The sequence below is a fragment of the Quercus suber genome, unplaced genomic scaffold (assembly GCF_002906115.3).
Source record: "Quercus suber isolate HL8 unplaced genomic scaffold, Cork oak 2.0 scaffold_59, whole genome shotgun sequence".
In the NCBI taxonomy this organism is placed as follows: domain Eukaryota; kingdom Viridiplantae; phylum Streptophyta; class Magnoliopsida; order Fagales; family Fagaceae; genus Quercus; species Quercus suber.
Window position 1 is genome coordinate 1,732,762 of NW_027069524.1, and position 25,521 is coordinate 1,758,282.

The following is a 25,521-nucleotide window of genomic DNA, read 5'->3' on the forward strand; positions in this document are numbered from 1 at the left end:
TTTTTACGAAAAAAAAAAATTTTTTGGTTCGAATAGACTTTCTTCCCCAATTTATTGTAAGGAAAAAAAAGTTTAGATCATTAATAACATTAATAGCATATGTTTAAAAATGAGAAATTAACACATTTAAAATTTTCTCATTTTAAATTTGGGGAAAATATTGATTATTGAACCCAAACTAAATATTTAGAACAAAAGGTATAATCAAGGTAAAGAAAGGCATTTTAGGTCTGCAGTCAGCATATCAAGTTTGCAATAGGTGTCTGATAAAATCTTTGCAATGGGAATTTAGATGTTATATAAAGTCCTAAAATGAGGGTAGAAATAGTTGTGGTGTTGTGTAAAGTAGGGGAGGGAGGTGGTAACCATGGCTCATTGGGTCCCAACTCCCAAGTGAAATTAAGATTTATTGGGACAATAATGCATTATCTTGTATTCACTCTCACTAATGTTCTGGACTGGTCAATAAAGTCCTAAAAATGAGGGTAGAAATAGTTGTGGTCTGGTCAATAATGCATATTTAGTGTTAATTGGGACAAAATCAAGATTTATGGAGCTCTGGTGCCGACACAGCACACAAGCAAAGCTGTCTTTTTCTACACTGGAACAAAACCTCTACCTAAAATCCAGAATCAGATTCAGCCAACCTACTGTTCCTTCAGCTTTGGACTCTCGTGTTGTGTTTTGTCTCTCCCAAACGGTCCGCTAATCCATTTAATAATTTGACTGACCGCTAAGCCCAAATCAAAATGTGCTCCAAATTGTCCTAAATTAAATCCTTTTTTTTTTTTTTTTTTGCTAAGACCTAAGCTAAATCCTTAGTTACTAAGGTTCCAACTATCCTAATAATCCCATGCAGTCTGTAATTATTATCCCATTGTGTTACCATCCATCAATCTTCCTTAAAACAGCAAAGTTAGGGTCTATTTTTTTTTTCCTCCTGATTTATAATATGAGAAATTATGATCATATCAAAATCACTTTCATATAAACATGGTAAAATTGGACTTCAACATAGATTATATGACTCGTTAAAATTGAATAAAGGTTATAAGTTATTATGCAACCTGTTTAGTTCAGTACGTTTCTTACCATACTTGGTTGGATAAAACTAGAACTAGCCTGATCCCGGCTCATTTGTCTACTTCTATATGACCTACTACTGACATTGGCTTTATTTCGTAAGAATATCAACATACTATGTCAATAGTTATGAAAATTTTTGTATACATAGGATAGACTCATTGTTCCTAAAATAGTAAAAACATAAACAATAAATAAATTGACTTTAAAAAAAAAAAATACATATTATGTTAATAATATAAGGGAGTAGAATAATAAATAATAAATAGATTAGTAGTGTGAAAGTGAGGTTGAATCCAATAATCAAACGTGAATTAGCGCTAGGATCCTTTGATCATGATAGACCTCACATCCACCCTTCACAAAATTGCCTCCCATATATATATATATATAGACTTGTTCTCTTGAATGATATCGTTGATTTTCGTTGTATCCGAGAAGAGGGCCAACTGCCAAGGCCAACACAGACACAGGGCTGTCTGTCTGGTACATTCCACGCCTATGCTATAGAATCAAATTTCGAAACACATTCGCTTCTACTTCTTCTTCTTCTTCTACTTCTACTTCTACTTCTGGTACGCTCTCATTTCACTTCTCTGCATCTTTATATCAATAATAACTCAATTGCTAGAGATCCATTGACCAGACCTTAATCTCCTCCTAATTCTCTTAATACTTCTTCTTTTTCTGATTCTATGTTCATGTTATGATTCGAAGATTGTAACTCTTTATTTTAATTTCCGTTATAGTTCAGATTATACTACTGTTTGTGTTGGATTATTAGCAAAGAATAAAGGGTCATTTTTCACCATGATTTTCCCCTGATTGCGTAATAATATATTGTGATTTACCATAAAATTTTGTTGGTAACTTATATGATATGATACATGGTGTTGTCTATTAAAAATTGCGTTTTTATTAGGTGGGTTTTTGAGTATAGTCTTAGATTTGTGAGTTTTCTGAAGTTTGACCAAGAAAGATGTGGTTGAATTACTTGATAGGTGATTAATGTGTGGTTAAAAAAAAAAATTGTAATTTCATTCCGTGGACAATTCACTCTTACTAGAGGTGATTTTAGAGTCTTTCACTTAGCAGGTGTGTGAAAATTTGTGTTGCTAATTTCAGAGCTATTGATTAGGTAATGCAAATTGTGTTGCTCCTATTGGAGGAGATTACTGTTAAACCTTAAACAGAGTCCTCTGCTCCATCTGGGGATTACCTTTCTCTGTTCTTCAATCCAAAAGCAATCTATAACCCCATGGTAGTTGGTGAAGTTAGTGGATACTGTGAAAAAAAAAAGGGTACTCTCAGCTCTTAGAGCAGAAAAATGAATCGTGAGTTGGATATTGTTTTCTTCTGTTGCATATTTGTTAGTTGAGTTGATTGTGTCGGAATTGTCTGTTGAGCCTTGTCTTGAACTGTAGTGGAACTGTTTGTTTTGAGCATTTTTTTTAATAATGAAATCTTACTGATTTATCAAAAAAGAAAAGTGTTTTTTTTTCCTTTGGAATGGAGTTTTTTTCATGTTGTTTAACAGATGGGCATTGGATGTATATGCCAGATGTTGATAGAGTTTGGAAGGGTAACCTTCTTTTGGGTCTGATTACCTTGCCTATACCCTTGGGTGGAAGCAATTATAAGAGAAGTGATTTGGCATAATATAGTTTTGACAATAGGTCAACAAATGAAGGGAATTCACTAGCACAGGCACAAATGCATAACATGAGGTGATGACTTCCATGATATGGCACTTACGGTTATTTTGGATGGCAGGGGGAGGGAGGGGGAGTAAAGGGATACCCTTTACTCCCCCTCCCTCCCACCTCCATCCAAACTGGCCTTTAGAGATTACAATACAAGCTTGTTTGTTTCACTTAATGTCTATGTGAAATTTTCCTTTTAGTTCCTCTGTCTTCACTAACTCCCTATACTCTCAATTCTTTTGTTTTATGGCCATAGTAAGGCAAAAATATATCCTTTAAATTAACCTTTTTCCTTGGAGAGAAATATGTATGGTTGTGGTTTAGGGAGTGGCATCCAAATGGGTTGGGAAGTATTTAGCCAAAATACTCAATTTGAGATTGGGGTGGGAAATAGAGTAAAATTATAGCAAGGTTGCGTGGGGATCAACCTATTCAATTGACTTTCCTGGTTTTGTATGAGATTACCATTAATAGGGAGGCCTCAGTAGAGCTTTCCTTGGCAAGGCAGGGGGTGGGGGAGAGAAAGAGTTGGGATGTACGTTTCACTCGGGATCTAAATGATTGGGAGTTGGATTTAGTAGTGGATTTCCTTCGGAATCCAATACTCCTTCAATTAAAAATGGGGATCACATGAGATGGAAGTTGAAGAAAAATGGGGATTTTGATATCCAATCGCTTTATAATCAATTGCGAGCCCTCTCTTTGTGTCTTTCCCTGGAAAGATATTTGGAAAGTTAAGGCCTCTTGGTGAGTCTCTTTTTTTGTTTGGACCATAGCTTGAGATAAGACACTCACGGGTGATAATTTGAGAATTAGGGGTTTCACTTTTGTTGACTGGTGTGTTATGTGTCATTGTTGTGGGGAGTCCGTGGATCATTTGTTGCTTCATTGTGCGAAGGCTCATTGGTTGTAGTGTTTTGCTTTTCAATCCTTTGGGGTTTCGTGGGTCTTACCAAGAACGGTACTAGATTTTCTTTTTGGTTGTTGGAATTAGTTGGGGAAGCATTCTTCAGACATTTGGAATTTAGTTCCATTGTCTTTGATGTAGTGTATATGGAGGAAGTGTAATAGGCTGACATTTGAGGATGTAGATAGTTCAGAAGACTATCTACTTGCTTCTTTTAGTGGTTCTTTTTTTAATTGGTCTTCGGCATGTCTAGTAACTCCCTCCCTCTGATCATTACTTCTCTTCTCTCTTGTATTTAAGTTTTTTTTCCTTGCTTTTATCTTTTTTCTTCCTTGTACTTTTTGACTTCTTTGTGCTCTTTTGCATAAAGAAGCTTTATTATACAGATTTTTCCTACTTATTAAAAAAAAAACATTTCAGAAGGCCTTGTTAGATTTACTTTTGTGTATTTAAATCCAAAATATGGTATGCATTTATGTTATCAAATTTTAGTTTTTTGCATCAATGAACATGGTAGTTTTGCAATATTGTTCTTTTTTTTCCCCATCTATATTTATCTTCCATCACTCCAAAAGATATGCTGAACTTCATTCAGGCTCACGCCTTGCTTTGCTTATGATGTCAATATGCGTTTAGCCTTTAATAATGCTAATATTACAGAATGTTCATGTTCTAATTGCTCATACTCAGTAATCAACACAGCTATCTGAAACAAATACCAAGCATGATTATGTGGTGTTTGCTGACAAATTTTATGGCTGCTTGATCTAAGGCCCCCCACCCACCACCTCTCTCTCTCTCTCTCTCTCTCTCTCTCTCAAGAGAACGTCTTTATATGCATTTGCACTTTAAAAACTTTGAGATTGATTTTCAAGAAAATTTTACCATATATATATATATATATATTAAGTATCCAGGTCAACCTACTGCAACTAAAATTCCTTTCTTTGGGCTTACATCCACATTGCTAAAATTTGACCTGAAACGTGGCATGAATTTGTTCTTCCGAACAAAATAGGTTAAGAATTTGCTAAACAAATGGCTTCCTAAAATTTTCTGTCCTTGTAGTATGACTTTATTTATCGTGCATCCCCTGCGTCTGCCTAGTTATTTCAAATATTTATTTCTTTAGTTTCCATATATCTGCTTTAATAGCATCTTCTGTTTCAGTTGTTCTCTTCTATGAGGTAAGGCAAGTTTGATTATGGCAGACATACCAGGTTATGTGCGTGCCTGCTTGCAATCCGGCAAACTTGCTCTCTTGGCAATCTTGGTCTCTGGAGGGATTGTACTGCAAATATTGGTCAGTGATGCTCTTTTCTTTTGGTCATATTTTGAATTATAAATACAAACTGATGAAAAAACAGTTATTGTGCCAAAACCTAATCACTATCTTATTATATGTGATACTGCAGGCATGTGCTTTGTACGACAATTGGTGGCCCATGCTAACTGGTGAGTTTTTGGTCTTGGGTGTTAGCATTGAATTGTTATCAAGGGGCTCTCTAATCTCTACAGCTTGTAACTTCAAATTTTAAATTGTTATATTTGGTTTTAATCAATGTGATAAATATATCAGGACCTTGTAAGTTGTAAGTAAAATATTAAATTCGTGGGTTGTGTATCTTTTGTGCTTTAATAATTATTTTCTTCAAAGATGAGAGAGAGAGGTTCTAACTTATCAAATTCTTTAAAGGGCTGACATGCCAACACCTATTCTCCAAACCGCTAAGGTTGATCTTGTTACATAAAATTGTAAAAAAATAACTTGAAAACAAAAGTCATAATATATTGTTAAGTGAACAAATTACCCTATATTAAAGGGTTTTAAGTGATATGTTTACCAGGATGATCTCTCCCTACATGACTAGGTGCAACTGCAGGAATGGATATATGTTGGGTACTTATGCTGTTGCATGTTATTGATTTATCGGTACTCTCACTAAAGAAGATTATGTTCACATTTTAGCTTTTAAAAATGAATATATTTGGAGTTCTCTGCTGCCTTTATTAGATGAATGTATTGAATTTTCAAACATAATATAGATACAGCTTTTCATATTTCATTCCTGTTTTAATCACATGGTAAGATTATGTTCAAGAATTTATATTTGGAGGGTTAAGGCTTTCACCTGAATTCCTAGAGCATAATAAATTGGAGGCATTCAATTTTAAATCAATACTTGGTCCTTGCGACATAGGTTATACTTTCTAATCTCAAATAAGGTACTATATTGAATAAGCACAACTGATAGTATATTCATATTTTTCATTGTTGCCCATAACTAGCACATGCATGGTAATATTCATATTTTAATTTCATAATAAATGATATGATCTTTGATAGGGAGTGTTTTAGGCAAAGATTTTTGGTCATTTGGTTCTTTAATTGGACAAAGTTGCTAATAGTGAAATGTTTACATAGAATGAGGGGGCTTGAGATTTCTCCCATATAAGCGTTCGTCCTGTTAGCTTATTTGTTTGAAAATATGCAAATTTTTCTCTTGCAGTAATAATGTATGTGCTCCTCCCCATGCCTTTGCTGTTTTTTGCGGGATCTGATGGTTCTTCTGTAGTGTCTGAATCTGAGAGCCCGTAAGTCTTTTCTAAAACTAATCAGTAATGATATTTTTTCAATTTTCTTTAGTATGAGCTGAACCATTGAAATAAGCATTCAACTTGTCCTTATATCCTTTTTGATGATGAAAACAGCTGGGTGAATGCGACCAAGTTCTTGACTGGAGCTTCAGCTGTTGGAAGCATTGCCATACCAGCTATATTAAAGCATGCCGGTGTTATTGGTTGGGGAGCCCTAGTAATGGAGCTCTCATCCTTTTTCGTACTTGTATTTTCCATAATGTGCTACATTAAGATTGGTGGTGACAATGATTACAATGCGCTCTGAGAGGGCCCTGCTGTATTTGTGTAAAGAAGTATCAGTTTAAGTTACACATTCGAGGCTTCTGTTTCTTGATTTCTTGAGCTTGAGCTTCCTCAGTTGCGTTAGAATGAGTGTTTGCCTTTTTTGGATGAAGGTTGATATTTTTTTGCTCATGTGGTGAGTGCCTTTATTGCAATAGATGTCTCAAATGATCTCTGATTTTAAAATTGAGACAAGAAGGCAACCCTTTGCTACCAGATTGTATTTATCCATAGCAAAAAAATTTACTTAAAAATGGTTGGGCTAAGTTGTGATGAACTGTCTTCTTTTTTCTTTTTTTTTCCTTTTTCTTTCTTTATACCCAGAGAAAATTATCTAGTTCTTGAAGCAGTGGGCATTGCTCAAACACCCTGCCTCCTAATTAGAGCATGAAGTTATTTGGTTAAAGGATACTCCCAGTTGTATAAAGTCGGTAATTTATACAACATTATGGTAATTTACTATGTATTTTTTTTTTAAACATTTTATGCTCCTAAAAAGCTGAAAATATGTTTTGTCTTATTGGGTTTGGTTTTAGTTGACATGCATTTTTCGTTGTACCACACAACATAAAATGCAAAAACACATTTTANAATAATTTGTACCCAAGAACTTGAAAGCCTTATTCCAATTGTCATGTCTCGAGAGAAAAATGGCGACCTGGGATAGGTTTCTTATGCAGTTGAAGGAAAGCAATTTGTACTTAGCATGAAGTCCAATAAAGCTGGAGCCTGAAGTGATGCCTCTATTTATTTTTCAACGCCATTGGAGGATAGTTAGTGAATACGTGATTGAGGTTGTGCAAACTTTTTTCTCCATTGGTCTTTTAGAACGGAACCACACTTTTATCTCACTCCTAAATCAGAAAATACGGTTTTTGTTCATAATTCTTGCCCATTAACCAACATGGCAGGATCGACTACTGGAACAAATTGATGGATAAATTTTGTAAGTATCAAGATTAGATGATCATAGAAGCGAGAAGTACAACTCTATCAAAAGCCTTTTATCTTCCAATTTTTCTCACTCTGCATTGTGGTCTCTCATTCCCAAAGAATGATTTTGTGAAATGAAAGTAAATAAAACCACATTGGTTTCATTCTTTTGATGCCCCACATTCATCCAAACACAGGAAAATTTAAGGACAAGCAACATCATGTTCAATTGTAAATCCGTAAGCAAAAGTACTGGGATGTCCAATTAGGTATCAACCTTCAACCAATTGCAAAACTTGCTATAAGTTCGTTACATATACAGATTGAAAGTAGATCCGACACATCCAGAAACCTGTTTCCTGCAGCTGCTTTTATTTGGCAAACATCTATATGCTTGATGGGAATTGGTGATTGGAAACGAGTAGAGCAGAAATTTCAAGATAATTTGGAAAACATGCTTGCCAAATAGCTGTTCTGGGGTGTTTTCAATAAGAAAGAAAAGGTGTTAATACACAGAATTTTGACAACCACTTGAGATCAAGTGTCTATTCGGACAACTCCGAATTTCCTCTTCTTTTACCTGGTCCTCTTTGCGACTACAAAGCATTTTTATTACATAACAAGCAACTCAAACAACATTCAGTAAAAAGAAAAAGGAGAAAGAGGGGGGGGGGGGGGGGAGTTAATTCCAAGACCAAATCTGATTAAACCAAGATTACAGACACACTAAGTAGGTTGCCTTAGCCCATTTATAAAAATCTAGATAAAATCCTAACCTTAATTTTCTTCAAGCCAGACTAGAAGCTTATTTCTTATTTCAATCTCTCTCGGTTAGAAGTTTATTTTAGTCTAGTATTCAGCAAGTAGTTCATGCAAATGTTGCAGCCCAACAGTATAAGTTAAGTGTCTTCTAGAGCTTCTTTTACTTGAAATATATACTGCTGGTGTCAAACTAATCTATTCAAGGGGTAGAATATAACAATCCTAAGGTTTTTAGAACTTTAAATGGTTTCATTCTCTCTTCATGAAATATCAATTGAAGCTTCATTTCTGTGAGCCTCTATTAGAGTTTTTGACAATCTTTTCACACATGCCCAGCTGCTCAAAAACAGCAGATGCATGATTTCCTAAGATTCTTCTTCTACTTTTCTTGGGAATAAGTTTCTTCTCAGTTATCATTCTTATATTCTTTTCCTAAGATTCTCATTGATTTTGCTTTCGAAACATAAAATACTAGCTACCTTGAGCTTGAAGCACCCAATTCAAGTCAAATTAAAAATAAACTAACAAAAGAACCCCAAATCTCTATCCAATACCCAACAACATATCCTACCAGGTCCTAAATCCTAATGACCCCTAAACCCTCTAAAGAAAACACTAGGCCTATACCAATTTATAGCTGAAGTTTTAAACTATCATCAAGAAAGTTAAATTTGCTACCAAATCCATTCAAGTTGTTCATCAATTTCATCACGTCCTTAAATCTGAGAAAAACCACATATGGCACTACAAATTATACTACAACACCAGGACATATCAAGCTCCGATTACAGCCAAGCAGCAATGAGTTGTTACTTGTTATAACATATTTGTACTGGATTAATGTGAATAATATATAACCATACATGTGGAACAGCATTGAGTGCCAAATTAGACAATAATTCTACTCAAATCAACTGGGGGAAGCTTCAATGTTGACCAACCTACAAGATTTAGCAATGTTGTGATTCCACTCTCAATGTTTTCAATCTACAATCATACACAAACATATACATGTGTACACATTATACATCTTCATATGTAAAAAGAATATATGTAAAAGTATCCAGCTCAATAATTATTCATCTTATGGGCACCAAAAGGCAAATGCCATAATACAAGCTACATCATATTTATGAAACAAATAATGCAGACCACAAATTCCTAATCATGCTTAAACTAGTGAAAACACATTACACATGTACCCAAGAAACCCACAACTAAAACCCAGTAAATTGTTTACAACCAAAGTACATCAAATGCCTCAAAATATTGTTTTTGCTATTAAAAAAAAAAAAAACCAATTTTCAAATTAAAATTCAGTGATTCCAAAAGTAAACACAACATAGAACATAATCAATCACACACATAGATTACTGAGAGCCAATTTTCAATAAATAAAGTTACATTTTTTTTTTCAAGAAGACCCCATTTCTAACAAAATTATATTCGGAGTTTCAGTTTCAAATTTGAGATAACTAAACCGAACAAACAAGCAAACTCAACAATGGGGTCTCTTTATATTTTGAGCTAGTTTACAAATGATAAAAAGAGTCTCTCTTTCTCTCACTCAAAAGACGACGCGGAACTGAGGGGCGTCGGAGGAACTGGCCGGGAGGATCTCCCAGCGGCAGGGCTCGAGCTCGTCGGAGACGGGGCAGAATCCGGCGAGAGTGACCTTGTCGGCGGAGGCAGTAACCGACCCGAACTCGAAAACCGTAACGTCGGCGAGCCGGCGAGGACCTCCACGGCGCCGTTCATCCCGGGCACTTCGGCGGGGCTTTTGGTGGTGGGTTTTGGTTTGGATTCGGATTCGGATACGGGTTTGGGTTGCTGTGGCTGTGGGCTGCCTTTGAACCAAGATAGCAAACCCATGTCTGGCTGGTTGGATTGAAAATTGGAATTGCTGTGTGTATATGAGTGTCACTGAATGAGCTACTACTTTTTTTAATAGGGTTTTTGGGCTGAGAAAACTATGATTGTGTTGGGTTTCTGGCAAATGACGGATATGTCCTTTATTTTTGACGGGTAGTTCTAGAATTTTTTTTTTTTTTTTTTTTTTTCAGCAGGATAGAATTTCAATCAGCTCCATAATAATAATAATAATTATTATTTTTAACTTTATTGATTGATACTCAATCAATAATTCACATCCTTTTATCTATAGATCACTATCTCTTCTTAGTTCTCACCCCCAAAAATAGAGTTAGAGTAGAGTCACATGCTTTTTTTTATAGGTAAGTAGAGTCACATGCTATTAAAAAAAAAAGAAAAAAAGGAAAAAACTAGATATTTTTCTTGGTATAAAAAAGAAAAAAAAAAAAAAAAACCACACGGAGTATGACTTGATGGTATGAGTCTTTGTTCTGCACTCAAAGAAAAGCGGTTTGAGCGATAGTCTCAACAAAATTCGTGTGATACACGTGATATTACTCATTACCGTCACGTGATGTGGAGTCGATAAGCTCACACCAGAAGCCCCTATTTATTCAACAACAAAAAAAGAAAAAAAGAAAAGAAAATATAGCATATGAAAAATAAGTTTTTTTTTTTAGAAGAGAAATTTTAAACTAAATATTTTTAAGAGATTTAATAATTACAAATGCACTACAAACATGTCATCATTGAAATATATATTGCTTGTTATATCAACTAGCCCACTTCCCCCTCAAAAAAAAAAAAAAAAAAAAAAGCCCATTTAATAACAGTATTATTTTTTTTTTCTATTGTCCCTTATTGAATGGGAGTTGTAATAAATAAACAAAAATATGTTATTAAATGGGCAAAGTATTTTTTTTTTTTTTTTGGGGGAGGGGATAAAAATTAAAATGGGCAAAGAAAGTTGATATGTCAAAGAATATAATAAAAAATAAAAATAGACGTAGATAGAAACGGAGCGTTTTAGTGAAGGAACAGTAGGAAAAACAAATAGACGGTTGTTTGCGTAGTACCAGTCTCCTCCGACAGAATCATAGAATCCATCACCACGCTCACTTCCTGGAACTGGTCTTCGTCTCTCTCTGACTCTAACAGAAAGCATGAAGGAACAGCAACAGTCCCTCCTCCTCAGCTCCTCCGCTCGCTTCCCTCCTCCTCAAGGTCCCCATTTTCTTTTCTCTCTCTTTTTTTCTTTCCTCAAAAACTCAGAATTATAGAAAATTGAGAATTGAGACTGATATATACATATATGAATCAATTATGGTGGGTTGGAGGACAGGGGTGAGGCTTTCATACGGTACGGCAGGTTTCAGGGCTGATGCGGGGTTGCTCCAATCGACGGTGTACAGAGTGGGGATCTTGGCAGCTCTGAGGTCTCTCAAGATGGACTCTTCGGTGATCGGCTCATGATTACGGCCTCTCACAACAAAGAGTCTGATAATGGAGTCAAAATTGCTGACCCAACTGGCGGAATGCTCTCTCAACATTGGGAACCATTCGCTGATGCACTTGCCAATGCTCCCTCTCCCCAACACCTCCTCCATGTATCTCTCTCTCGTATATTCTTCAAATTTACTTTGAATGCGAAATGCCCATTTGTGTTTTTTTATTTAATGGAAAAAGATATCTTTTTTGGACAAAAAGAATGTCATTTTAGCTGTATAGTGTGTGTATTGTGAATGGGATAACATTCAAAATTTACAATTTTCTGTTTCATATTAGGTTCCATGTGTATTGAGCGAAATTGGGTCTTCAAAAGAATGTCAATTTTAGCTGTATAGTGTGTGTATTGTGAATGAGATTTATTTTTCCTGAAAAGGAGTTGAAAATATACATTTTTCTGTTTTTTAACTAGATTTCATGTGTATTCAGCTAAATTGGGTTTTGGAATTTTTTTTTTTGGTGATAGTTTAATTGTTACAAGAAGTGGGGATGGGGGGATTTGAACCTGGTTCTCCTTAGACTAGGTAATGCCACTGAGCTACACAAGGCTCTTGGCTTGAAAAGTTTTTGATGTGAAACCATGGAATGAGAGAGATTCAAAGATATTAATTTGGAGAATTTTTGTTCATAATAGTTGAATTGGGTTTCAAGGGTGAGAGTGAGGTTTTTTGACAATTAAATACTCAAAAGTGGGAATGTATGTCTTGCTGGTTTTTTTTTTTTTTTTTTTTACTTGGAATGCCTGTATTGAAAAATAAACTATGCTTATTTTGTTGCATTGTTTTGGCGGACAGCTGATAATTGAATTTGTGGAGAAGGAAAACATTCCATTGGAAGGAGTGAGGCCGGCCCAGATATTGTTGGGGAGGGACACTAGACCTAGTGGGAATCTCTACTTGAAGCTGCAAAACAAGTGCGTAGCCTCTTTCCATTAATAACCATGAACTTTGCACTAATATTTTGGTCATTGTTTCATTTACTTAAGTTTGATTTGCTTCTGTTTTACGTTCGGTTAAAGGGAATCAATTCAATTCTTGGAGCGGTTGCCATTGATATGGGAATTGTGACAACCCCACAACTACATTGGATGGTTCGTGCAAGAAATAAGGGTGTGAAAGCATCTGAACTTGATTATTTTGAACAGCTATCAAGCTCATTCAGGTTAGTTTGAGATAAAGGTGAATATAATATGATAATTTGTTCGATATTATGTTGTTTCAAAAGGCCTTCGCTAAGGAGTTTGTGTTACTTGGTAGGTGCTTGATGGATTTGGTCCCTAGTGGCAGTACATTCAATGAGGTGGATAACAAATTGGTGGTGGATGGAGCTAACGGTGTGGGTGGAGAAAAGCTTGAAGTTTTAAAGAAAATGTTGGATGGTTTGGCTATTGAGGTTCGTAATTCTGGGAAAGATGGAGGTGTACTCAATGAAGGAGTTGGTGCGGATTATGTGCAGAAAGAGAAGGTTGTTCCTCATGGATTTAGTTCCCAGGATGTAGGGATAAGGTCAGGCATCTTTTTGTTGTTGAATAGGGAAGTAATTTTTGATTGCCAACTGTAAACGCAAAGATATTTTTTTTAATTTTTCACCCAAATATTACTTAGAGTTCCTGTATGGCCGAATCATGAAAATTTCCTGAGGAAGATTGAAAGTATTTATTAACTTGACAAATAATTTTGTCTCTTGCATATAGATGTGAAGTAAAAGTACTATATTTGTGATATCCAGGGAATAAGTTCTGTGATTCTGGTGACTTATTGGATTTTTTTATTTATTTTTGGTGGATAAATAACTTATTGGATTGTTATAGTCAGCATGTCTTTTATATATATATATATATATTATGTTTTGTAATATATTTTTACACCTCGTTGGTTTGAATTACTGATATTCACTGTGACAGTATATTAGTGGCAAATTATTTGTTAAATAACTTGAATTGTGATCAAGAACATTGATAATGGCTCTTAACTGATACATTGGATAATTGGCTGCTTGAGAAAGGTAGTTTTGAGGCAATGTCCGTTGACTGCAAAAACTATTCAGTTTGTTGAGAAAGGATTACATGCAAGCTTTTTTTTTTTTTTTTTGGGGGGGGGGGGGGTTGACTGAGGCCACTTATTGGACTTTTAAGTTTTTTAATGTGTGCTGTATCTTTGATGCTTAATAAATATTGACTAATGGGAAGTGGGGACTAATCACATGGGCAATTCTAGTATTTCAGGTGTGCTAGTTTGGATGGGGATGCTGATCGGCTTGTATATTTTTCTGTGCCATCAGAAAGTAGCAGTAAGATTGATCTTGTTGATGGGGACAAGATGTTATCTCTGTTTGCTGTTTTCATTAAAGAGCAACTAAGCATTCTCAACAAGGAAGGACATACAGATGTAAACAGCAATTATCAACCTCGACTTGGTGTCATACAGACAGCTTATGCAAATGGAGCATCAACAGATTACCTTAGAAGGTTGGGCTTAGAAGTTCTGTTTACTCCAACAGGAGTGAAATATCTACATGAAAAAGCTGCTGAGTATGATATTGGGATCTACTTTGAGGCAAATGGCCATGGAACGATTGTGTTTTCTGAATCCTTCTTATGTTGGTTAGAGTCCAGAAATAATGAGCTTTCTTCGGTAGTTAAAGGTTATATCTGATATAGTCTTCATAATTCTAGAAGTGCTAACTTGATGGTCAAGTGATAACTTCATGAATTATTTTGTTTCAGGTTCAGAGCAGCAAAAGGCTGCTTTGAGACTATTGGCAGTCAGTAAGTTAATCAACCAAGCTGTTGGAGATGCTCTGAGTGGGTTACTCTTGGTGGAGGTCATTTTGCAACACATGGGATGGTCAATACACAGATGGACTGAACTTTACCAAGATCTACCCAGTAGGCAGCTCAAGGTCAATTTCCTTTGTCACCTTCTATAACTTCTATACTTTAGATGGAAGCTAGATGATCATTTTCTTTTTCTGCAGCATATATGAGCTCTTCATAGGTATGGGGGATTCTATTATTTGAGTGGAACTTTAATTTTCGAATTGATTCAATTATTTCCAGATTAGGGGCGACATCTTTAATTAAGATTAGTTTAAAAAGCAGCCATTGTTCAAGATTAATTCTTCAAAAATGATTTGATGGTTTCTCGAATTGAGGATATATAAGATGTGTCCTAAACAGCTAAAGGGGTTAAAAATTAATGCTGATAATGCATGTCACTGTTACCCATGGTAAACCTTCTTGTGTGAAATTTTAAAGGTGAAATGGTTTTTTTATTTATTTTTTATTTTGTTATAATAAGGTGAAATGGTATAATAGCTAATGTCTATCAAATCTATTCTACTATATGTTAGTTGAATTCTCCTTATGCATCTCCCATGGCAACATCTGAAATTTTAAATGTAAGATTCTAAATTTTTTTACAAGATCAACACGTCTACCACCTTCTGTTATAAAATTGGTTATTCACAGGCTTCTCCATGTGATGCATCAAGTAGTTACCTTATAAAGGAAACAGGGGATTAGAAAACAGGGTAAGGTGCATTAACATAGTGTGTTCCAGCTGTCTATATTAAATCATGTAGACTTAATATAAGACGACCATAAGGCTGGTCTGCCATGCCTTAACGCTCTAATTCCAGGTCATCAAGAAACTTAAGGTTGCTGACCAAATTTGTGTCAAAAGAAGAGGAAAATGCATTTTGGTAAATTATTTGCAGCACTGTGAGGACTAGATGAATGAAAGTTAGTGAAGGGGGAGTAAATTGGTAGAAAGTTGAAGAAATAGAAGGAAAACAAGAAAGACTGGAATGGGCATTGGTCTTGGATCTGTGATATAGCACATTCCACGACCATAGATATGCCAAAATTGTGAAAGGCATGGTTGATTTTCCCTTCTTTTTGCTCTTGGAGGAAACTTGCCTGGTAGAGTTTATATATTCTTCAAGCTTACATCTTTACTAAAAGTGTAATCATTATATTTTTTTTTCTTACTTCTAATTCAGTAATTGATGTTTCTGCTGCTTTTTCCCATTCTGTCAGGTTAAAGTTGTAGACAGAACTGCTGTTGTAACAGCGAATGCAGAAACTGTGGCTGTGAGGCCCCCTGGCATACAAGAAGCCATTAATGCTGAGACTGGTAAGTGCACATATATCATGTATCATGATTACCATTCATGTTCACAACTTGATAATTGATTTGGACCATCCAATTATTGTGGTTCAACAACCATCTAAATGTCACTGAATGGAGAACAAGACATGATTACACAGAATTTCCCCTAAATGATGACAGTATGTGCCACATATTAATTTTTTCTTCTTCTTTTTTATGTCTTTGTATGGCTGGAGAACCTTACATATGGAACTTGGATTGGTTTAATTCTATTTCATGTTATTGTAACTTCTTGACTAACCAATTTTTCAAGGGAACATGCCATGAATGACTAATCACTGGACTTCTGCTCTTTTGTTTTTTAAATTCACAATGCAGCCAAATACCCTCAAGGCCGATCTTTCATACGACCATCGGGTACTGAGGATGTCATTCGAGTTTATGCAGAGGCATCAACGCAAGAAGCAGCTGACAGACTAGCCAATTCTGTGGCCAAACTTGTGGACCAGTTCCTAGGGTTTAGCAGCTCTTGAAGTCTTCTTTCTAACTAATGTTTTAATTGGAGATTTGTCATATAGAGTTGGTCCTTAGTTGACCAGCTTGATTTTGATTTAATGTTATTGATCGTTGAATATGTAACTGATTACTTAGAACTATGAGTTGGTAGGAGATATACCTTGATACTTGGGGAACACATAACATGAAGAAGCGTAGACAGCAAACATTGCATTGATTTGGAATGATAGTTAAGTATTAATTTTGTTTTGGATTTGAAAGGAATAATTTTTGTATTCTCAATAGCATTTGAAATGAGTCAACTTTGCTTCAGATAATCCTTTATGGAGTCCCATGAAACTCTGTCCAACCTTTTCACTATGATTTCAGGTGAACGTCCCAACTTCTGCATCCATTTGGGTCGAGTATGTTGAAGACCAAACTTTTAACAGTCCATTTAATATGTACGGTTCTTTGAGACAGAGACTAAATTTCCATAGCATATTGGACTTAAGTTTGCTCTCTTGAAAAATTGCTTCTTTCTAATTGAGTAAAGACATGTAGATTACGCATACCAAGAAGTATGGTGAACTTCTAACTTAAGTGAAAACTGAAAAGCATGCTGCTTCTCACATTTAAGCAGAACACACTTGAATGAAACTTAAACATAATGTTCATATAGGGTCTGAGGGTTCCAAACATGTTGCCTGGTAGGCACGAGGAGCTTTCAGCCTTTCCCTCAAGTATCATAGAAGGCCATAAATGTTATGAGGCTTATGTTGCACAAGTGGCTTCCATGGCGCCAAGTTACATGCTTCTCTAAGTGCCCCCCTAAAAGGAACGTTGACCTAAAATTGAAGGTACATTGCCCTGGTCTAAAAAAAGTAAAAACCCAAACAATTGTAGTAAGATTGTCCACAGAGAACACCACAGATCTTGTAAAGATTTTGGGATTTGGATCAATTCTCTGAGAACAAGACAGACTATATTTCGAGTTTACTTTTTCTAAAAGAGAAGTCGGATTATTTTCATATCTTATTGTGTATCTCCACTTTCCTCAAGAAGCCTCACTAATGTAGATCCAGAAAGAGAACTGAAGCAGAGGGTTTCAAGGAGGCCGCATTATTGCTGAAAAGTAAAGACTTTAAAGCCTATATTAGAACATAATTGTTCTTCAAAAAAGTTATCAATATGGCAAATGAGCTTAGTGTGCATTTAGCTAAGTAAACAAGGTAGATTATTCCCATCATGTTAAAGCGAAATTAATCTCATTGTAGTTTCAAGACAAACAGGGGATCCTCTATTTAACAAGGCAGATTAAGATTCACTATTTGTTTCTATCTATTTAGCTTAATTAGTAAACTCTCTTGTCATAGATAAGGAACCTGAGTTTGAATTTCATCTTCACAAAAAACCAATTGATGTCTTGGTGTGATGATTATAAATGACAATCAGCACGCCATAGGTTCAAATTTGATTGTGTGTGTGTATATATATTGTCATAATTAAATGCAAAGTTATTCTTTATTGGTTATGATATTAGTCAATTTGAGTCAATTATCAACAATCAGTCTTTAAAGACTAGTATGGTACACTAATATTACTAATATGGTACACTTATTTAAACTCTTTTTGTTTTTGATAAATGACTTATTTAAACTCTATTGAACACATACATATCATTCAACATAGGCCCCATATATGATGTTTACACAGGTATGTAATTCAAGAAGACGTACACGTTTGCGTCTATTCTATCAGAGAAAAGCTTTGATTTCTTTGCTGTCGATAAGAACTTCGGTAGAACAAATAAAAAGAAAGGACCATCCCAGAAAATCACATTTCAAGAGATAGCTTCACAATAAAACTACCGAGGGAACAGTTTAGATGGACCAGAAAACAAGTCTACAAAGAGAAAAAAATAAAAAAGTATAAACCCAATAAAGAACTGCACAACCTCCAAACAATGCTTAATGCAGTATTGACTGGATGTTTTGATCTCCTCATTATGGCAAACTAAACTTAGCATTTCAGTGAGCTTCTTCTGCTGTATTTCTGTCCACTTTCTTGAAAATACAAGAGATAAAAGAGGCTTTTAACCTATGTCATCAACAATAGAGACAGTTTTTGCATGGACTTGTCAAGCTGATGCACCAAAACTAGTGAATCAGTAGATAAGAACACTGACTGCTGAAAAGAGTGCTGTTCTATCTATCAAACTGACTGCCTAAACTTCAATTTAAGTGAATTAACAGCTTTCATAATGGTAGCAGCTCCAATCTTGTGATTTTAACATTCCCAGCAATTTAACCTAAATCAGGTAGTGGGGGGTTTGGTCTATCTAATCACCTAAAAGAAATTAACTGCTAATTAGATTTTTAAAGCCTCTTTTACTGCTGGTGCAAGTGAGATTATTAAATGGAAACCAAAAAATATAACTAGAATTTCACTGATATTACTCTATTGCCCATGGCAATACTATGTCAAGTTATACCTCATCAAACTTGATTGATAGAAGGATTCTATGAAAGCATGCATCTCACCAGTTAACTACCAAAAGAAAACATGTATCTCACTAGTTTGTGTTTAACTTAGGGGAGGCAAATGGGTGGGTTTGAACAAGTCATAAATAGATTGGATGTTTAAATACCCATTTATTATTTATTTAACAAAATAATTATTATCCATACCCAAACCTAACCAAAAAATTTAAGCTAAAACCCAACCTACTCAATTACCCAATTATGTATGTGTATATGCTTTATATAGTAAGTAACTATATTTTTTGATAATTAGTAAGCAACTATATAAAAGAGAAAGAGCAATTACATTGAAAAAAAAGAATGTTCAAAAGCCTAGTTTAACAATAACTCATTGACAAAGTTACATAAGGAAATATATTAGAACCATTATGATCTGAGTCATCACTGTTATAGTGAAAGTCATAAATCTTGTTACAACCATCTCTACCAAAGTTGCAAAAAGCTACTCTATACAGCAAGACAACTTATCCGAGAATCCATAAAGTTTTAAACTACAATCAAACAAATCTCCATTAGGCAAAAATGCTCAAGATCCAGTACAAAAACAAATAAGAGAGAATTACATTTGATGGTTATGCAAGTTGCACATGACTAGACCAAACCTTCCATGACTTCTTGCCAATGTGCTATTTTTTGATAGCATAATTGTCACACCACCCATTTATCTCAATCTCCCCATAGTTCCAACTAAATATATGCCCCTAGCCTAGTCTCCTTTAAAACCCAAACCCCCCCCCCCCCCCCAAAAAAAAAAAACCCCAAAAATTCATCATATAGACATATACCACCAACATCTACCATAATTCCTCTTTTGCACACATAAAATCATTCATAGGCAATTCCTTTCTTTATAAGCATCAATTTTTTTTAACAAGGCATAGCACTTATACTCAGGTAGTATATATGAGATGCACAAAAGATATTGAAAAAGGAAAGAAAATAAGATCTAAAATTACAATATCTAAAAAAATCCAAGAAACAAACAAAGAAGCAAAACCCTAATTGCTCCAACCCATAGTAACTTCAGTTTAAACACCAAGACATCAATTTCATCAAATTTCCTAGCACTCCTCTCCCTCCAAAACTTTATTATCAGTAATAATGAAACACATGAGCGGGTACCATATGTTTCTTTTCTCTTCATCTCTCTTTTTGTATCTAAATCTGAAAGTATTGGTTTGGATTGATTTTTTGGGGTCCCCTGAGCTTAGACAAAAATCATAAGGTGATACAGCCTCATTTTACAATATACCCTAACTGGTACCCTCCAGATTGAAAACATTCAGATCTCTGTTCAGCGTAATGATTTTAGGCCCACTATGATCTGAGTAATCACTCTTGTAGTAAAAGTCAAAATTATTGTTACGGCCATCTTTGCCAAAGTTGCAAAAAGCTATATAGCAACAGACAGCTAATCCGAGAATCCATAGAGTTTTAAACTACAAACAAGAAAATCTCTGTCAGGTGAAAATGCTAAGATTCACCCGTACAGAAACAAATATTAGAGTTGAACACTTTTGACGGTTATGTGAATTGAACATGACCAAACCAAACCATCAATGACTTCTTACCAATGTGCAGGTTTATCTACCATAAATCCTCTTTGCACATATAATATCAGTCGTATACAATTCCTTTCTTTATAAGTACCAAAATTTATTTTAAAAATAAAAAGAAATAAAGGGAATAACACTTGTACAAGAGAAAAGGCTAATATCTAACAATTCCAAGAAACCAAAAAGAAGCAAAACCCCTAATTGTTCTGAAACCTAGTAACCTCAATTCAAGCACTGAAACATCAGTTTCATCGTATGTCCTAGCATTCCTCTCACTCCAAATACTCCATTACGACATAAAGGAATTACATTCATAAGCAATGCATAAAAAAGAAAAGAAAACATGATTGGTTAGATTATCTTTCTTTTCTCTTTATATTTCCTTTCTATCTAAATCTAAAAGTATACAAGACAACCTCACTGGTATCGTCCTGATAAAAAACATTCAGATCCCTGTTCAGCATAATGTGATCCAAGAACTCACAATGAGAATACAGGAGCAGGCACAAATTGTAAGATACTGCTATTAAAGATTCAAATGGTGGATCAGAGGTCCATGTTTCTGATATAATGATGACTAAATTCAAAATTTTATAACAGATCGAAAAAAGAGACACTTTATTTTGATAATAATTCATTTTTACTTCAGCACAATCTCAAGATTTATCAATGCCAGAAANTCCTCTTTGCACATATAATATCAGTCGTATACAATTCCTTTCTTTATAAGTACCAAAATTTATTTTAAAAATAAAAAGAAATAAAGGGAATAACACTTGTACAAGAGAAAAGGCTAATATCTAACAATTCCAAGAAACAAAAAAGAAGCAAAACCCCTAATTGTTCTGAAACCTAGTAACCTCAATTCAAGCACTGAAACATCAGTTTCATCGTATGTCCTAGCATTCCTCTCACTCCAAATACTCCATTACGACATAAAGGAATTACATTCATAAGCAATGCATAAAAAAGAAAAGAAAACATGATTGGTTAGATTATCTTTCTTTTCTCTTTATATTTCCTTTCTATCTAAATCTAAAAGTATACAAGACAACCTCACTGGTATCGTCCTGATAAAAAACATTCAGATCCCTGTTCAGCATAATGTGATCCAAGAACTCACAATGAGAATACAGGAGCAGGCACAAATTGTAAGATACTGCTATTAAAGATTCAAATGGTGGATCAGAGGTCCATGTTTCTGATATAATGATGACTAAATTCAAAATTTTTATAACAGATCGAAAAAAGAGACACTTTATTTTGATAATAATTCATTTTTACTTCAGCACAATCTCAAGATTTATCAATGCAATTAACCAGAATCAAAACATGGGCATTAATCTTGATATAAAAAACAAAACAAACAAATCCAAAATTAACTACTAACAACCTAGTTACCTCCTCCCTAGTGTATCCTTTATCTAACTCTCAGTAGCAGCCTTTGCACTTCTAAAACCCTTCTTCAACTCAGTAACTCTCTTCATACAAGCCGCCTTCGACTTCCCGGGCACAGCAGCAGCAATCTTTTCCCACCTCATGGCCACATCCTTGGGAAAAGCCTTCAATGCATTAAGCAATGCAATATCCTCCTCACCTTTCCACCCCACACCAACACTCTCCACCACCACCACCCACCATCCAATTCTCCATCCCCGCCTTCAATTCGCCTATCAAACGGCTTCCTCTTCTTCAAAAACTGAGCATATGAATCCCCATCTTCCACTTTCCTCTCCCCCAGTTCCTTTGCTGTCTTGATCACACTCTCCACCTTATGCCTCCCTCTAAATGCCTCAGAAATGGCCTCCCACCGCCCCGGTTTCCCCACCGGATGCTTAATCAATTGCTTCCTCAATACCTCAATCTCCTCCTCAGTCTCAATCCTTCTCTTCTTCCTCCACCCCAAACCCATCTTTACTTTCTCTCCCTCCTCCATTTTTCCCACCCTCCTTCTCTTCTCTCGCAAACCCATTAGCCTTCTCGACCGAAACTACCGAATTCGCATCGAATTCTTCATTCCTACGCGGTTTCTGTCTCTTTTGGGATACCCTCTTATTGGTTTCTTCCAATGCTTCAGTTTCTTGAGTTGGGAACTCGAGGATTGGGCCTTGACCGACGCGGATATCACCGCCGGTGACGGAGGCTGGGGCGAAAGGACCGAAGAGGAGAGAGAGGGAGAGCCAGAAGAGGAGAGATCTGAGGGGCTCGGATTGGAAGAAGAGAAGAGAAAGAAGGAGAAGAATGGAGGAGATGGAAATGGTGATAAAGAGGAATGGCTTGCTGGGTTTTTGGTGGGTTTGTGGTGAGTCGGTGAATGAAGAAGAAGAAGAAGAGTTTGGGCGAGCTTGGAAGAGGAACCTGGGCCTCGCGTCTTCGTCCAAGAACTCCATTTTTGGTCAGAGGTCTCGGTTTAGACACCTACCTCAGACTTTATATATTACTGTTAATGATAACTGTTTGGGATTCATTGTTTATATATATATATATATATTTTAATAACTATAAAACACAAACTATATTATTAGTTAGTCAAGGTTTAAAACTATTTTAGTTTCTAACAAATCGAGTTTAAACTCGATTTTGGAGTTATAAATCGAGTATATTGTACTTGGTTTTCCTATTGCGCCAACAGCTAAGCTGGACAAAGTCTCCACGTAAGCCTGAAATCGAGTCTAATGGACTTGGTTTTTGTCCATAGAAATCGAGTACAAAATACTCAGTTTTTGTTCATGGAACTTGGGCCCAAAGGACTCGTTTTTTGTTCATGGAACTCAAGCCCAAAGGACTCAGTTTTTGTTAATGGAAATCGAGCTTAAAGGACTCAGTTTTTGCTCATGGAACTTGAGCCCAAAGGACTTGGTTTTTGTTCAGCCACGTCACCCAAATTCACGAGCGAGATCACTCATTTACACTCTCACACACCTCACAACAGATCACTCACACGCAAACCCACACCGGTCCTCACAGTCTATACACTCAAACCCAAACACCAGTCCTCACTCTTATGTGGAGGGGTGGTGGCCATTCATGAAAATCGAGTCTAGTAGAGTCAATTTACATTAATAGAAATCGAGTCTAAATTACTCGAGTTATATATCCACATGGCAAAGAGCGTCAAAAGTAGTGGTGGGACCAGACAAGGAACTTAAGTCCAATAGACTCGATTTCAATGCCAATCCTACGTGGAAAATCCAACTCAACTGCTGGCGCAACAGGAAATGCAACAGGAAATCGAGTACGTAATGCTCGAATTGTTAGATAGCAAAATTGTTTTCAAACGATTGCTAACTAACAAAATAGTTTGCCTTTTATAGTTATTTTTGAAAAAATGCCTTGTTTATAGCTCAACTTTATTTATTTATTTATTTTAAATAAAGGTTGAGGGATCTAATGATATTTTAAAGCTAAAATTTGGGACTTGGATTTACATTTTTATTTAGATTTTATTATACTTCAAAACTTAAATTTTTATTAATGGTAAGATGGTCATTAACATATTTAAATAAAAATATGAGATTTAATTTAAGGGAATACTCCCTCAATTAAGAATCTTTGTCACAGTACTGCTGAAAATCCTAATCAATTTTGACTAATAGGGATCAAAAGTAAAATGGTTTACACCCAAAAATTTCGAAAACTATTTTTAGGTTACTTGCAAATAAAAAAACAAAAACCAAATACAATAAACCTCAACACAACTAGAGCTCCCTCCCCCTACTCTCACAGTCGAGATTGGACTGGCTATAATCGAATCAGGTTGTCAATGACAAGATCAACCACCACATTCAATTTCAGACCATTCTTCTTTATCTCTTTAGGATTGCAGAATGTGGGGCACCATCTTCATTGAATTTAAACCAAGCCATTACTAGTGTCTAAGCTCTTTACCACTCATGTCTTGCTCCTCCGCCATTTGCAAATCAAGCTCTCCCTCATTGATTATGCCATTAAGACCCACATAACTCTCTCTCTCTCTCTCTCTCTCTCTCTCTCTCTCTCTCTCTCTCAACCTAGACACATAAAAAATTCTCAACGTCAAGAGAGATTTGAGATTCCGTACGTAACTCAGTGAGTGCTTTCTAATAAGGGCTTGGCTCTCTCTCTCTCTCTCTCTCTCTCTCTCCCCCAGTTGATTTGCCCTCCCATCTCTCAATTTGTCGTTGCAAATGATGGTACTATTTTATTAGCTTGAATGTTTCAGTATGTAGTAGCCAAGCACCTCAAAATGTTTTTCGAAGTTATTTCAAGAATGTAACCAAACACTTAAGAATTAAAATACACACACACATATAAATATATATATATATATTTTACTTGAAAATATTTTATGGTTGGAAAGTATTTACAATTGAAACAAGCGCACCCATTTTTCTTACTACATTCTATACCTAGTCTTAGCTTTGGATAAGGATAATTTTTTTGTCCTCTTGCAATTATTTTGAAAAAAATTATGTGTGCATCTTTTTAAATTTTTTATTTATTAAAGAACATTGAGATTTAAACAAGTTTAATCCTTCATCATTTAAACGATTTTTTTTTTTTTTTTTTTGCATAGCCTGCAATAATTAGAAAAACAAGATAATCATATTAAAAAGCATAGATAATTGGTTTAAAAGTTTTAGCAACCAACATATTTGTTGGAAAAATAGATGGAGTGAATAAGAAATTGATGTTTCCTATGTTCACTTGAAGATGCTATTAAAAGTGGTAAAAGTTCCGAGTCTTACATAGGAAAGGAAAGAGATAATATATGAGTTTATATGCTCATGAGTTGGACTTTGAGTTGGACTTTTGGCATATGTGGACTGGGCCTACTTATCCAAATAATAATATTTTATTATTTTAATTTTTTGAGTCAGTTAGGTATAATTTTTCATAGTCCTTTATTCATAAAAACAACTTTTAAGAAAACTCACTAGGTGAGAATATTTTTGTGCATTTCATTTTGTGTCAAAGAGATAGAAAGAGAAATTGAGTAGCTTGCAGAATTACCTTGTGTTCTTCATTTTTGTGCTGTAGATCATTTTATCCTGGGAGGCAAATGTTCGTGAGTCTTAAAACACCACAGTGATTGTGTGAGGGGGTGAAATCTACTTTAAGGAAATTGTGTTAAATACAAAACTTGAT

The 25,521-nt window shown here is 35.2% G+C and overlaps 4 protein-coding genes across 4 annotated transcripts; 2 read left to right on the plus strand and 2 right to left on the minus strand.

Annotated features, from left to right (window-relative positions):
* The first annotated feature begins 1,444 nt into the window (after positions 1–1,444).
* Positions 1,445–6,667, plus strand: LOC111997912 (vacuolar protein sorting-associated protein 55 homolog). Its single transcript, XM_024030045.2, has 5 exons — positions 1,445–1,658; positions 4,864–4,996; positions 5,109–5,148; positions 6,204–6,288; positions 6,406–6,667. Exons 2-5 carry the CDS (start codon positions 4,898–4,900, stop codon positions 6,596–6,598), a joined length of 417 nt encoding a protein of 138 aa, XP_023885813.1. The 5' UTR covers positions 1,445–1,658; positions 4,864–4,897; the 3' UTR covers positions 6,599–6,667.
* Positions 6,668–9,655: 2,988 nt separating this feature from the next.
* On the minus strand, positions 9,656–10,272 carry LOC112034452 (uncharacterized). The gene is given in 2 exon segments (XM_024067274.2): positions 9,656–10,045; positions 10,048–10,272. Coding segments are annotated over 2 exon segments (303 nt in total). The 5' UTR covers positions 10,183–10,272; the 3' UTR covers positions 9,656–9,877.
* Positions 10,273–11,222: 950 nt separating this feature from the next.
* On the plus strand, positions 11,223–16,633 carry LOC112016671 (phosphoacetylglucosamine mutase). The gene is given in 11 exon segments (XM_065772463.1): positions 11,223–11,406; positions 11,525–11,647; positions 11,650–11,789; positions 12,483–12,576; positions 12,579–12,601; positions 12,707–12,849; positions 12,945–13,193; positions 13,913–14,331; positions 14,414–14,589; positions 15,728–15,824; positions 16,179–16,633. Coding segments are annotated over 11 exon segments (1,680 nt in total). The 5' UTR covers positions 11,223–11,345; the 3' UTR covers positions 16,334–16,633.
* A 5,000-nt stretch (positions 16,634–21,633) lies between these two features.
* Positions 21,634–22,841, minus strand: LOC111997907 (transcription factor MAMYB). Its single transcript, XM_024030038.2, is given in 3 exon segments — positions 21,634–22,022; positions 22,025–22,273; positions 22,275–22,841. Coding segments are annotated over 3 exon segments (963 nt in total). The 5' UTR covers positions 22,785–22,841; the 3' UTR covers positions 21,634–21,818.
* Between the last annotated feature and the right edge of the window lie 2,680 nt (positions 22,842–25,521).